This window comes from Oryzias latipes, chromosome 6 (genome assembly GCF_002234675.1).
Source record: "Oryzias latipes chromosome 6, ASM223467v1".
Lineage (NCBI taxonomy): Eukaryota > Metazoa > Chordata > Actinopteri > Beloniformes > Adrianichthyidae > Oryzias > Oryzias latipes.
Genome location: NC_019864.2, coordinates 21,690,614 through 21,704,194, shown reverse-complemented (window position 1 = coordinate 21,704,194; position 13,581 = coordinate 21,690,614). Strand labels below are relative to the sequence as shown.

The window sequence follows — 13,581 nt, the reverse complement described above, 5'->3', positions numbered from 1 at the left end:
CAAAGTTTAGGCTTTGATATTTATTTTACAACTTATCCAGCAATAATTTAGAACAGCATATGTGTAAAGCATCAACAAAATGTGCAACAGTTGCTCATTTAAACTTTAAAAAATGAGAAGGGACTTCTACAACATTCACAAAACCCACATACTGAATGGTATATTCACAAATTTACAACCGTACATGCCTTTTTTTTAACAGTTGATAAGAGAGCAAAACCAGCTGAGTAATACTACAAAAGCATTGTTAAAATACAATGAAAATCAGTTTTATTCCGTCTCAGGTGAAGCTTAAAAAAGCTGAGCAACATTACAGTTAGAAAAGAGTTTGAGATAAAGTTCTTAACATGGCAATACCACAGTTTCTTTCCTAGTTTTGTGTGACTTTTCTTAAATCTGATTGAGGATTTTTTTCTCTCACAAAAGAGCCAAAAATATGCAGCATTTTTCTGCAACTGAGAACACTTCCCCAACTCTAATCTTTTTGACAGAAGGGAACTACAGTGATTGACTTTTAAACTGATAAAGTGACTGCTGGGTGGAGTAAAAGCAGAAAAAGTGCACTTAATCTCTCAAAGAGTAAATTTTATCCTAAATTAGGAAGTTTATAACTGGGAAGGGGAGGGTACATTCAAAGATCTATAAGGTGCTATCCTAAACAATGTCTCTGCATCTCTTTGCAGAATTAAATCAAGGAATTCTGCTGGTTTTAATCTGTGATTTCAGTAGTTGAGGGGATGTTTCTATGGGGGAAATGAGCAGAAACACAAAAATCCTGTTTTCTGATTCATTTTCACGCGACGGGGCTGTAAATGTTGAGAATTGGGGCCCAATAATCTCTGCTCAAAGGGATGGAGGGCCAATCATGTGCTCCCCCAACCGGCTAAAACCCCTACACAGGTTGAGGATGAGGTAATGAGACATTACATTTCCAGGAGCGCTTCTTCCCTAAAGCCATTTAGTGCACATTTACAGGTCACACTTTACCTCCAAGGTAATGGTATTTACAATCAGAGTTCACCAGGTTCTTAATCGAAGGCAGAGGTCAGTTGCAACTTTAATACAAGAGGGTCATCGATTGGAATATAACGCGCTGTTCTTGTATTCAAAGTTTTGGCACCACTGCTGCCGTTTGAAAACTTGTTATCAAAGAGATTTAAAAAGAAAATAATAACTCCAGCACTATGAAATGTCAATCATCATCGACGGTCATTCAGATTGTTTAATCGAGTATAAGTGCAAAAGGCACGCGCAGTCACAACTGTCCCCTGTTTCAGCAAGAAAGATGAGAAACCCTTCAGTGAAAGCTCCATTTCAACCCAGCCTCCTTCAGAGAAAATGCACAGAGGTAGGCTTCTCCAACGTCTTAACTCGCGTCGTTTGCGCAATTCTTGCCCTCTGGAGACGAGTCCGCGTCTCCCTCTGCGTCCTCGCTAGCAGGACTTTCCACGCGCTCCTCAGGTGAGGCCGCGTCAGCCTCGTATGACCCGTCGTTGTCAAGAGAGCGCGCGTCTTTTGGCTGAGAGGAGGCTCCAAAGTGCGCAGAGAGGCCGGGGAAAGCCGCAGCGGCTGCGGCAGCGGCATGTGCGGGATAAAGCCAGGGGAAGGGGGACGCAAGAGCAGCCGCTGCGGGATACACGTACTTCTCAATGTTGTTTTTGTCGAAAAAAGGCATGTAGGACGCCGCGGCCGATGGGTTGATAAAGTAGAAAGGCATGCAAATCGGTGTCTGCTGTCCCACACTGCTTATTCCCATCAAAGAGTTCATAAACGTCAGGTCGGGTCTGGCCTGGTCTGCACTCGTGACCCCTTTCCCAGTCCAGCTCATCTTTGGTTTTTTGGCAGCCCGCTCGTCTCCAAACTCTTGTTTGATCTTCACTGCCTTGAGTCCCTGCACATTGTTACCCTCACACTCTTTTTCTTTGCCGTCGCTCTTCTCCGTCTCTCCGCCATATCCACTGTCCGTGTCAGTGTCGTTCTCGTTGAGCTCCCCGCCCTGGGTCCTCTGGATGACCGGGACACAGTTGGCATGGCCGTCCGTCTTCTGCGCGTCATGTGCGTCCCCGGCAGGGAGCTGGTGCTGCAGCGCCTGTGCACCGGGCTGGAACTGCGCCAGCACTTTGTGGAGATGGTTGACGAGCTGCACGCACCTCTGCTCCCGTGCCGTCCAGTTCTCGAACTGGCTCAGGTACTGCAGGACCTCCTTTGCGCACGCCTGAAATCCGGAGTGAAAGACGTCCAGGTCCGCGTGGATGGGGGAATTCAAGGAGCGATCGCCTGCGAACCGTGAAGTTAGAGGACATGATCAATATTTTTGCCTCATCTGCTTGCATGCATGATAAGAAGTTTCTTATAAATGAATAAACTGCAACTCATATCATTTTCACTAAAAAATCCCAACTTTTGTCATCTGTATAGCCTCTTACCATTCTGCAAAGCAACAATCTTCTGGTGCTGCTGTTCAGTGACAGCAGTCAGCGCGTTCAAATGTTTCAGCGTCAGCTCCAAGACAACAGCTTTCTCCAAATGCCCGAGTGTCTGGGAGAGAACAGCAGAGAGTTTCCCATTTCTGATTTTTCATAACATTCCCTGAACGCATCAATTTGATGACAACTCACCGACAGCTTCAGGTGTTCCGGTAACAAATCCTTCAGCTGGCCAATACATTCGTTGATCCTGTCTCTCCGTTTTTTCTCAATCAACCGGTGTGGCAACTTGTACGCGTCCTGCTGACCCAGAAGCCAACAGTTTAAACACAGAAACAGATTCATTCCGGAAGTTATACTAAGACAAACTGGAAAAGAGAGATTTTGAAACAACAAAACTTCATCCACTATAAAAAAATAGAAAAGAAAATGCGCACCTTACCACCATCCTCCCGTTTTATTCCCCGTTTGGATTTGCACATGTAGAGAGGAGGATAATCCACCCTAAAGAAAAAAAAAGAAGAAAGTAACGATTGGAGAGTTAATGGACAGTAAAGGGTAGTTCTGGACAGTTTGCCAGGAGGGACACTTACCCCAAAAAATCTGCGTGCTCCACGAACTGCCTGTCCTGCAAGTGCGCGATTCGTTCATCCATTACGTCTTCGTTTCTGGAGCTTCTTCTTGTGGGGAATGTTTGATGTTCCGCGACTCGCACGCGGAGGGCAGAAGGAGACGGTGCGCAGTGCGTGTCCTCCAGCAGAGCAGCTCTCCACACTGATGTCTGTGGATCCTGAGCTGACACTTCTGTAGTTAGAGCGCAGGCGCGCCTCTGCTTGGGAGCAGCTCACGTGTAGGCTGCACCAGCGCAAAGTCCAGCAATTAGAGCGCGCGCGTGTACTACAGCAGCAGACCTGCCATTTCCTACAGAGATTTATCCTGAACCCTTTCAGTAATGTGCAGTTTCTCGCACAAATGATTTCATTTTTGTGTGAAAAATATGATCACTTCAGTGCAACCTTGAACCCAACAAAACAATCCCTCTTTTATTTCTACTCTATAACCCAGCTGTGCTCGCGCCCCTGCGCGCTCACGCATCCTCTTACTGTATAGAACTGTAAGGCAGGGTCACCTGCTCTTCAGTGCGTCGGTGCTCCAAAGCTGCGTCGTCGGTAACCATGACACCGGCATCAGCCATGTGCTCAAACACGTGAGTTCCAGTGCTTCATTAATGTCCACACTGGCAGCTGTGTCACACCTATGGGAGTTTTTGCCTCAAGAAAACAAGAAGACACAGAAAACTGCACTTTTGTTTGCAAAAATACTAGACTTTTGAACACAGAACAAACAAAACACATTTGTAAAAAGAAAAACGTATGAGCTTTAAAGTGTTCCTGAATATGTGCCCCCGTAATGCCCTCACATGCTGTATGATCACATCACTCCTTCCTGTTAGTCATGTGACTTTTCCTGGCAGCCAGCGAGCCCCTCTCTTGTGTAATATGCCCACAAGAGTGATCCAGTCACTCCAGCTCTCAAATTATGACCTCTTCTCTGCTTTTCAGGAACTCATACCTGCTGCCCCTCTCCTGTACTTTCGCTGTCCCGTCATCAGTGCACAGAACCCCCCTTTTGAGTCGTGTGTTGGAACCCCCCTTTAGGCAGCGCTGCCTCCCTTCCCTCCTCTTCTTTTTTTTTTCTCTCAGTCTGCTGCCTGCTCTATATGTGGCACTGGAGCTGCCTCAGGAATCCAGTCCAAATGCTTTCCATATTAGTTCAGCGCCATCTCTGTTTTCAAATAACAGTCAAGCTGAGGCTTGGTAACAGCGGGCTGCAGGGAGGGAAGGGAAAGAGTTAGAGGCAGACGGCAAGCTAAACTCACCCTCCACACTTTTAGCAGGGAAAGTCGTGAAGATAAACAAAGAGAGAGGGGAAGACAGGAAGAGAAAATGGGAAAGGGGCAGAAAGGTTCCTTAGGCGAGAAGAAAGGCAAGAGGATGAGAGATGACAGTCCAGCACAAGAAGACGGCAAAAAGTGTAGAGTTTTCCGTTTCCCTCTGCTTGTTGCTCTGCTGCAGCTGCTTTTTGGGGTGGCTGTTGCTGCCGTGGCCTTCCTCATGGCGGCCATTAGTCCTTCACTTTTGGCCAGAGAGACTCCACACTGGGCTGGGATCATTGTAAGCTCCAACGTTTTTAAGTCTCTATCAGACAGTTTGCATGGAATAATGTCTTTCCCATATTTCTGCACGGCCCTCAGCTGCAGCCACTGCAGCCATGCGGCGTATCATTCACCCTGACCACCCTGCATGCCACTCACTCTCTGATTTAAAAAAAAAAAAAAACTCCACCTTGGTGCACACTCCCGAACTTTTTTTTGATCCCGCATGACACACTGCCTGCACCGTCTGCGAGTTGTATTTCGTGGAATTGCTGATAAGGGAAAACATCTTATCTCTGCATGCCATCCTTCTAACCTGTGAGCACCTTAACAGTATGACAAAACCACAACCTGGATGCTCATTTTTTATTACTTTTTTATTTTTTACAAACAGCACTACATTTATCAAATGGCTAAGATAAAAAAAATGATGAAGTAAACTATATATTTCTAATAAATACAGGGTTGGGCTTCATTATGCAGATTTTTTTTAATATAAACAAATAGCAAGACCATAAGTAATAAATACAGAAAAACACTCCTCACTGTAGCAAATAACAAGAGAAAAGAAGATGAAAACATGTTTTCATCCTATCTGAGTCCTGTTCTAGCCAATCACTGATAGCATCAGCTCTAAAAAAACATCCCTGGACACCAACATCCCGAGTTAGATCCTCACGAGATTCAGCCGGCTGAAAAACATCGAGGTCATCCAGAACTTTCCAGAGAATCCTGAGTGCTTAAGAACCTGGGAAAAACATTCAAATAAGATGCTGCACGTTAGTCACAAGACTCCAGTTGCACTGAAGAGATGAAGTGCGAGTCTGTGTGTGAGAGCGAGGAGGGGAACGCAAAAGTAATGTAATCAGATGGCAACTTACTGCTGAATCATTCAATACTGAGACACATTCCCCTTCTCAAGATGCTTGTTTTTACATTGTCTATCAGCAAACATGATGGCACAGCACACTAAACTGTATTTTTATGGCCCTTTTAAACTGAAAGTTGCTGGTATTTTTGATGTGATTCCATAAAAAAAAAGAGAAAAGTCATTTGAGAAATGCCGCTTCTTTGTTACAGCTCTGCTTGGTTTCACTCGTGGGCTTCATCCTGTATTGCATCAACTACCTGCCAGATGAGAAGACTTCCATGCAGTTTGTTGTAAAGGTGAGCTTATACTCCACCAAATCCATTTTTCTGTATTGTGCTTCAGAGGCTCTGCGCTGCAGAGAACGTCTGATCTGAGAGCTTTATATCCCAGACTGGGGACATTTTTCAGACGCTTGTATTTGTGTTTTCAGCTCAAAAGCAAAAGAATATAAGTTCATGTTTATGTGGAAAAACTCATCAGTCATCAGTGCCAAGCTTTCTTTCATTCATACAAACTTCATCTTGCAGCTTCATCAGCAACACAATGCATGCAGCTGGAATTTCAGGGCAGCTACAATCAGTCTACTATTGTTTGCATAGAAGTGGCATCTCTTTTTCATTTACTGTGAGGTGATACATTACATTTCTTCAGCAGTGTTTACATGAAGAGATGCTATTGATTTACAAAATCAGTCAGCAATATTACCAGACTAATTTGCTTTTTTTACATTCAACATCACAAATCCAAGCTTTACAAATAAACAGCTTCCTAAAATAAGTGTTTTAAGATCCTTTTTTGAGTGAAACTGCAGCATTTTCAGTTGTACAAACTTCAAATTTAGCTTTGGGGCTTTTGATCTGTCGAAAATAAACCTTTATTACTAGCAAGTATAAAAAGAAGAAAAGGCATTTTATCCATATTGTTGTGAAATTAGAATCAGAGGAAAAAATGCTGTTTGAAAAAGGCTTATGTGTGACATAGAAGTTACCATGGCAAGCTGCAAGCTCCCTGATCCACTCCATTCTAGTACATCTGCTTGTAGATGACTAGATCCATGTACAGCTTTGTTTTCCTCGTCTGAGCTGGCATTTGGTTAAAAATTGTACGGCTAGATAGCTCTGATATTGCACGCCATTTTTGTTGCACCAATGATGTTAGGTTGTGGCTCTGAAGGGCTGTAAGCTAACGGGAAAGAGTGCAAACAAAGGGATGGTGGGAAAACAGGGGCAGGCTTGCTCTGCATCAGTGGTCCCACCCACAACTCAGAGGGGAATTTCTGATGAGCTACTGCTGCTCTGCAGAAACTATGTCCTAGAAAAAGACAGTTTTTTTTTTTTACTTTGGCTAAAATCAGCATATTCATAATTAAAAGATGATCAGAGTGGGATTTTAATGTAGATTGTTCAGACCACTCGTTCTCATTGTCAAATCTTATGTTATTAAGTTTTAGCTTGTTGCTTTAAAAATGTTCTTTTTTTCTGATAAATAATTCAATATCTAACAAGGCAGCAGCTGTTTCCTCAGAATACCTGTTTTTTTCAGGACATCACATGCGAACTAAAGCACTTCTGCTTTGGAGTTTCAGAAAACCTGATTACTTCTCTTTGTGAGGAACATTTAAAAGAGCACAATGATGCACAAGCCAGCCCTGCTCTCCATCTCACAGCTCTGTTGAAATTAACATTCATAGCATTGCAAATCAAGAGCTGCTCAGCAATTGCATAATTCCATAAGCAGCAGCAAAGCAACAGAAACCCAGTGGTGTGGAGGGCCTCTGTTATACAACGATGGATTAAGACGAGGGTTTTAGTGTTTATGAGATTGTGCAATTGCATAAACAATGCTAAGCCTCTGACACATTTTACACATGTATTTTTGGACAGTTCCTGGTGTTCAGTTGGAGATCAGGAAGCAGCTATGAGTCTATGGGGGAGCAACATGTGTATGGTCAGGTTTTTACCAATTTCAAAGTGCAGGAGGATTGTCTCACGCTGCTTTCCTGCCCTTTACAGCTCCTCTACTTCATCCTCTGCACCACCGGTCTGGTCATTTCCGTGTTGGCTGTGGCATTTGCCGGACACCACCACTCACAGTCCAGCAGCTTCACCTGTAAGCAGATGGGAGAAGCCTGCGTGTGCGTTCAGGATCCTAATGACCCCATAGCTCGCACCTTCACCTATGAGGGGGTGAGTGACTGTGAGGCAATTACGGGGACACTAAGATTCTACTTCCTGCTCCAAATCCTGCTGAACCTGGTCCAGGCGCTCGTCTGCGCTGTTGGCACCTTCATCATGTGGAGGCACCGCTACCAGGTCTTCTTCTCAGGTCTTCAGATCGCATCTCCTTCCCCTGAGCTGTGGCAAAAGGTTTAAGGCGATGAAGATGGAGGTGATGTGAACTCTGGTTTTCCAGATCATAATGAAGGAAATAGTGTAAAAAATCCCTGATGGACAGGAACCCTTTTGTATTCCCGCATGTTCTTTTTTTTTTCTTTCTTTTTTTGCTTAACAGAATCACCACCAAGTGTTTTAGCAAAGTGTTCAATCATAGATCCTTTCTTCATAGGAGTAAAACAATCATGTTTTTTCCAATTATTTTGTTGAACAGTTAAAGTTAAATGCACTTTTTATCAATTGCAAATGGAAATAGCTGAAAACGTTTACAAATATTCAATATTTATGCCAAAAATATTGTGAAAAAAATACATCTTTATTCATAATTCATAATATGCATGTGTTCCCATACATTTGCTCCTCTAAATGAGTCATATTAAGTAAATTAATTTTTTTCAAACTTAAAAGTCAACTTGGTCTTTTCTGACAAGTTCTTTGAGCTTTCAGACGCTGACATTTACTGATTAGCGTTTGGTAGCATAAATGAAGCCTTTGGGTAGACCACAGAGTCACTGTGTTCAGGCAATGATTTGCATAATAATGTAAATGATTTGTCAGATATTTGCTCACTGATTAAGACGCTCAATGATAACTGCTTGAATGAAAGGGTCAAACTGCCACAGAGGTCTGCTACGTTTCCTATCGTGTAATTTTATAAACTGATCTCACCCACGGGCTTCGAGGTAAATAATGTCAGAATCAAATTACACTGAAACTGTTTGTTGTCTTTACAATAAAAATTCAGTCATGAATAACAACTGCTTTGTTCAAGGTGTTCAGTCATGTCCAATTTTTTCTAGAAAAACAAGAATAAAGTTTGTGTAGTTTTCACACTATAAAAGCATGAGTTAAAGGGTTGCTTTAAAATTTTAAGTCATTGTCTTAAGCAAGGGGTTTCAATTAAGTTGCAACTATTATCCAAAAGAAATAAAATAATACAAATAAATATCCTAAATTAATACTACAATAGTTGAACACCAAATTGCCTTCATCCATTCATCCATTTTTTTAATCTGCTGCATCCCTTTCAGCTGCCTGGGCCTAACCTAAACCTGGCAACTATTGGATGAAGGCAGGACACAACCTGGACAGGTTGCAAGTTTGTTGCAGAGCCACACAATCACACACACAAACCTAGGTACAATGTAGAGTAATCAATCAACTTTTGGAGTGTGGGAGGAAACACAGGTGGAACGATTATTCAAGCTCCACACAGAAAGGTCCCAGGTGGGACTTGAACCAGTCTTTTCATCATGAGGTGAGAGCGCTCACTTTGATCATGAGGCTTCTTCTTCTCCTGAGCAAAAAGCGAAAATCTTCCCACTTAGCGCCATTTAAAGGTTGCAAATTGGAAGGCCCAAAAGAAGATTGGACTAACGTTTAAATCTAATCTCATATTAAGAAGTTTTATTTAGTTTAGACGTATTTGACTTAAAATGCAATTTACACGAACAACATGACCAAAAACGTGTTCAGTTGAATTACAGTAATTCATTAAAACAACAAAAAGGTCTAAATGCAATATATAGGACAGAGCAGGATCTGCACACAGAGCTTTATGAGACTGGAACTGGACTCAAGTGAGCTCTGACTTGCAGAGGTAGATGACTCAAATACAAATGAAGGAGGCTTGCATGCTGGAGTGAGATAAAGGGGGGCTCAGACAGGCAGCAGAGAAGCAACCTGTTGGGGTTTTAGTGGATTCCTGCTCGTTTAAATAGGACAGACAGAAATAAACTAGAAAAAAACAAAACCAGATGAGAGTGACTTAACTCTTAGCTCAAGTATGACCAATAGCTGAAAAAGCAGAGAAATCCTCAGCAAGAAATGGCAAACCTGACTGGTTTCCATACAACTCTGAAAAAAAAAGTACAGAAGGAAATTATACCGACTGCGTATTTTCACATAAAGTAAAAAGGTGTCATATCCTTGAGATAAAATGTCTCACTAGCTATAAAAGTGGCTTTGGATGGTTCCAGCTAAAGACAAATTCAAACCACTATCTTACCACATACTTTTAAGAATGTCTGCCCTTTTTGTTAACAATAACATTCAGTTTTTCTGTCACCATTTAATTTGATACACAATGCACCCGGTGAGATCCTTCAGACTGAAACTTTTCTGAATGTGCGATGAAAAATAATCCTGCTTTTTTTGCAAGAATTCTTTTAAGAGTAGAGATCTGTACTTTTTACTTGCTGAATCCATTTCAGCATCAGGAGAATTGGGGTTTCATTACTCATAGTGTCGGAAAACTTTCCCTCTCTAATGTAATGGGGTTTACAACTGGCTAAAGGAACACTGATTTTTTTTTTTTATGACAAAGATATTCTTTGTTGTTATGATTGCTATCTTATTGAAGGAGGCAGTAACAGCCACACTTCTACAAGCTGAAGTAAAACATTAATTCCAACTCTGCAGGAGCAGCAGCTTCTACTTTCCTTGAAAAGCTGTCCACAGCATTTTAAAATGTTTCGCTAAGATCGTTTATACTGCAGAGAAATAGGATCAAATACTGACGCTAAGCGACAGACTGGCGACCTGTCCAGGCTGTACCCTGCTGGGTTAGGCTCTGGCAGCCCCGTGACCCAGACAGGGAAAAAACGGGTTTAGAAAATGGATAGATGGACATACTGATGCTGAACAAGAAGACCTGACTCGCTATCTCAGGTCCTGTTCATGTCAACAGAGCTCGATGGAGATGAGGTCAAGGCTTTGTGTGGGTCAGCTGGGTTCATCCTCTGCAAAGTCATTCAAGCGTCTCTTTTTAGGCATTGGTTAGTACACATTAAGACATGCTCTGCTGGAACAGAAAATAGCCCTCTGTTGTCTTTTTCAACAAAGTAAGTCTTACGCAGAAGAATTTGATGCAATTTCATTTGAATCTGAATCATATTTTTTATTAGTTTTAAACTTGTTTTTTGGTCTAAAAAGTTCAAAATATTCAGCTGTAAACTGCAATTGTCTTCCCTCTAGATTTGAAGGCTGATGCCTCACCCCTCTGTCAAAAGGTATTTTGTGGTTGGTTATTAATTCAGGTCGACACATAATGACTGTCCTAAAGTTTGCTGTTCAGAGATAAAGCAAGAGATAAACAAGAAAACAGCAAAGTACAGCCAGACATTGTAAATGGAGAGAGGGGGTCTTTTTTTTTCAATGTTTTAAAAAACGTATAAATCATTTTGAAGTTTCACATGAAAGATTATTTCACAGATTATCATGTTACACAGCTCTAAAAAGATGTTGTTGGTTATTTTTGGCTCAATATGTAAATATGGAACAGGGTCAAAACAAAGCTAATTTATCCTCCACACCGTACTTTCCCTACACATGAAGCTGTGACTCGGTTGGTTATAAAAATGTGGCCAATTGTGGTTTGAGATTTCTTGACATAAGAGGTGAAAAAAATCAAGTGGATGAAATCTGCTCAATTAAACTGATTACAATTGTTAGATAGGAGTAGAGACACTGATGGAAAGTATAGCAAATTTGAATTTTGACCCTTTTATTGTAAATTTTTAGATGATTTAAACGCTATAAGTCTATTCACAAATCTGATAGATCTCCTTTGAACTTACCATTTATCCACCCATTATCTACACCCACTTCATCTCAAGTGGGCTAAAGGGGATTGCTGGAGCCTATCCCAGTTGTCTCCAGGCAGGTCGTCAATTTGTTCAGACACCAACACCATTGCGCTCCTTCCTAAAGGGCAAAATTTAGAGCGAGCAATCAACCTGTGGAACATGCTTTGGGGCTAAAGGAAGAAGCTGGTGTGTCCCCTCCACACAGAGAGAACTTTGATTTGTAATCAGGACTCGTTGCTTTCAGGAGACAATGCTAAACACACCATTGTCCATCCAACAAATCATTAGTTCACCTCATCAAACTTCCTAACAGGCATAATTACATTACTGGTTTCTGCCAAACCCAGATGGGTCTGTGTGACAGCCAACTAAAGCGACAAGATCACTCCGCTGAACTCATCTCCACGGTAAAATGCTTTACTTGACTTCATCTAGTTTTTTTTTTGCAGGTTTTATTGCAGTTGTTTGACCATGAAATCTATTCCATAAAGATTAAGAGCTTTTGTGCTTATAGGACTGCACTAGAACAAGTGACTTTTTTTCTTTTTTAAAAGTTCCCACTTTTCAACACACTTACATTTCAAGATGATTATCCTACTAGAATAAAGCTTCATGACAAAACGTAAATCTTCTGTTTAAAAAAACATTTGCACCACCTGTCTATATAGAGGTTCATGCTACACCACACACATAAGTGTGTGTCAGAGGGCATGCTGCCTTACTGTGATTATCCACGTGTTTGTTTTGTGTGATGATGTCAGCACGTCATGTGACTGCAGTGGCTCAAGATCACAGCCAGACACAGGAAGTCACATGCCAGTCATCATGGGGGCAGGTTTATTTTTAAAATGACAGCTGTGGAAGAACCGTACACCACCCCACACACTTCTTTCAGAGTTTCAGCTCTCGATGAGGTCAGGTGACCTTCCATATCTACAAAATATAAAATAGAAAAGGTGGATAAGTCAATAGTATTATTTGCAATTCATATTCAAGCGACTTAAAGTCGTTTTTTTGAAACTTACATTACAGAATTAGTTTATTCTCTATTTTAAAAACAAGCTCTACAAACCTGACTCCCAGAAGTGTCAGCCTCGAGTTTGTTGACCCTGTGGATGTTTTGCCACTCTCACCACTAAATAAACAGAGGCCCAGCATGTGATATTTTACTGCGGCTACTAAAGATATGAAGAAATGCCTCCCAGGTAAATCATTCGCCGCTCACGTGTTCTCAAAAAGGTGTGCACAGTGATAACAGAACATCCTGTGCATTTGAACTGCACATTTTTGATCATAATATGACAAAGAAAGTCCCAAAATTGTCTGCCTGCTGTATTCAAATAATCCTGAACATTATTTACGGTGGTCGTGCGGTGAACATGCATCGACTCACCAATGAATGAGCTAATATTATAGGCCATCACTGGCGGCTGCAGTCAATGCCGGCCTGCAAGGGTGAACAGAGAAGAGCTGCCAAACTGACCTGTCCTCTCCGATAAAGACAGAACACATCACGGAGGTTCAGCACAGACTGAGGATTAACAAAACTCATTTGTTGATGGTGCTAATATATCTAAACATAAAAAATGCATTAGATCTAAAAGAACAAAAACACAAAGATATATTTCTTTAACCCCTTGACGGAATTTATTTCCAGCTATGAAAATTTATGTCACTTGTGTTTGTTGCTTTTAGATGCTGTATTACGGTAATTGTGGAGCTGAAGTGGTTTGATGCATATTTGCATCCGTTGGTTTTCAAGAGGTTAAATCAAATCTGTCTGAAAGTTTCTTTGAAGTCTCAAGCTATAGACACAATAGGCATGTGACTCACATTCAAGAACAAAGGTGTTCACACTTGACAAGCAGGGAGGGGGTTATTTTTCTATTATTTACCATCACATGTCCACCACCTATAGTTGGAAGAGGCTTGGTGAGAAGTTTCAAAAGTGGTGCAAATATTGCGCAACTTGCTCCAGGCTTTTTCTTTCACAGCTCTTTTCTGATATGTGAAAGCCTTGGTGTCATACATTTCCAGTCGGGCATAAACCGCAATTATTAATTTCTCCTCCATTAGCAATTATCCATGGATGGCATTTTCAATAATTTAATACGTATCTATCAAATCCAAGCCCTGATCAGTCAACATG

The 13,581-nt window shown here is 41.6% G+C and overlaps 2 protein-coding genes across 3 annotated transcripts; one reads left to right on the top strand and one right to left on the bottom strand.

Moving 5' to 3' along the window:
• bhlhe41 (basic helix-loop-helix family member e41) lies at positions 1-3,127 on the bottom strand. 2 transcript variants are annotated; one of them, XM_023955370.1, is made up of 5 exons: positions 3,020-3,034; positions 2,869-2,930; positions 2,619-2,726; positions 2,427-2,538; positions 1-2,277 (listed from the first exon to the last, which is right to left on the bottom strand). In XM_023955370.1, the coding sequence occupies exons 2-5, from the start codon at positions 2,872-2,874 to the stop codon at positions 1,367-1,369; spliced, it is 1,137 nt and encodes a 378-aa protein (XP_023811138.1). In that variant the 5' UTR covers positions 2,875-2,930; positions 3,020-3,034; the 3' UTR covers positions 1-1,366. The 2 variants fall into 2 exon arrangements, with proteins under 2 accessions (XP_023811138.1, NP_001098203.1); NM_001104733.1 differs by having other exon boundaries at positions 1,315-2,277; positions 2,864-2,930; positions 3,020-3,127.
• Positions 3,128-4,214: 1,087 nt separating this feature from the next.
• Positions 4,215-8,616, top strand: sspn (sarcospan). Its single transcript, XM_011476286.3, has 3 exons — positions 4,215-4,600; positions 5,662-5,748; positions 7,465-8,616. The coding sequence occupies exons 1-3, from the start codon at positions 4,373-4,375 to the stop codon at positions 7,822-7,824; spliced, it is 675 nt and encodes a 224-aa protein (XP_011474588.1). The 5' UTR covers positions 4,215-4,372; the 3' UTR covers positions 7,825-8,616.
• The last annotated feature ends 4,965 nt before the right edge of the window (positions 8,617-13,581 follow it).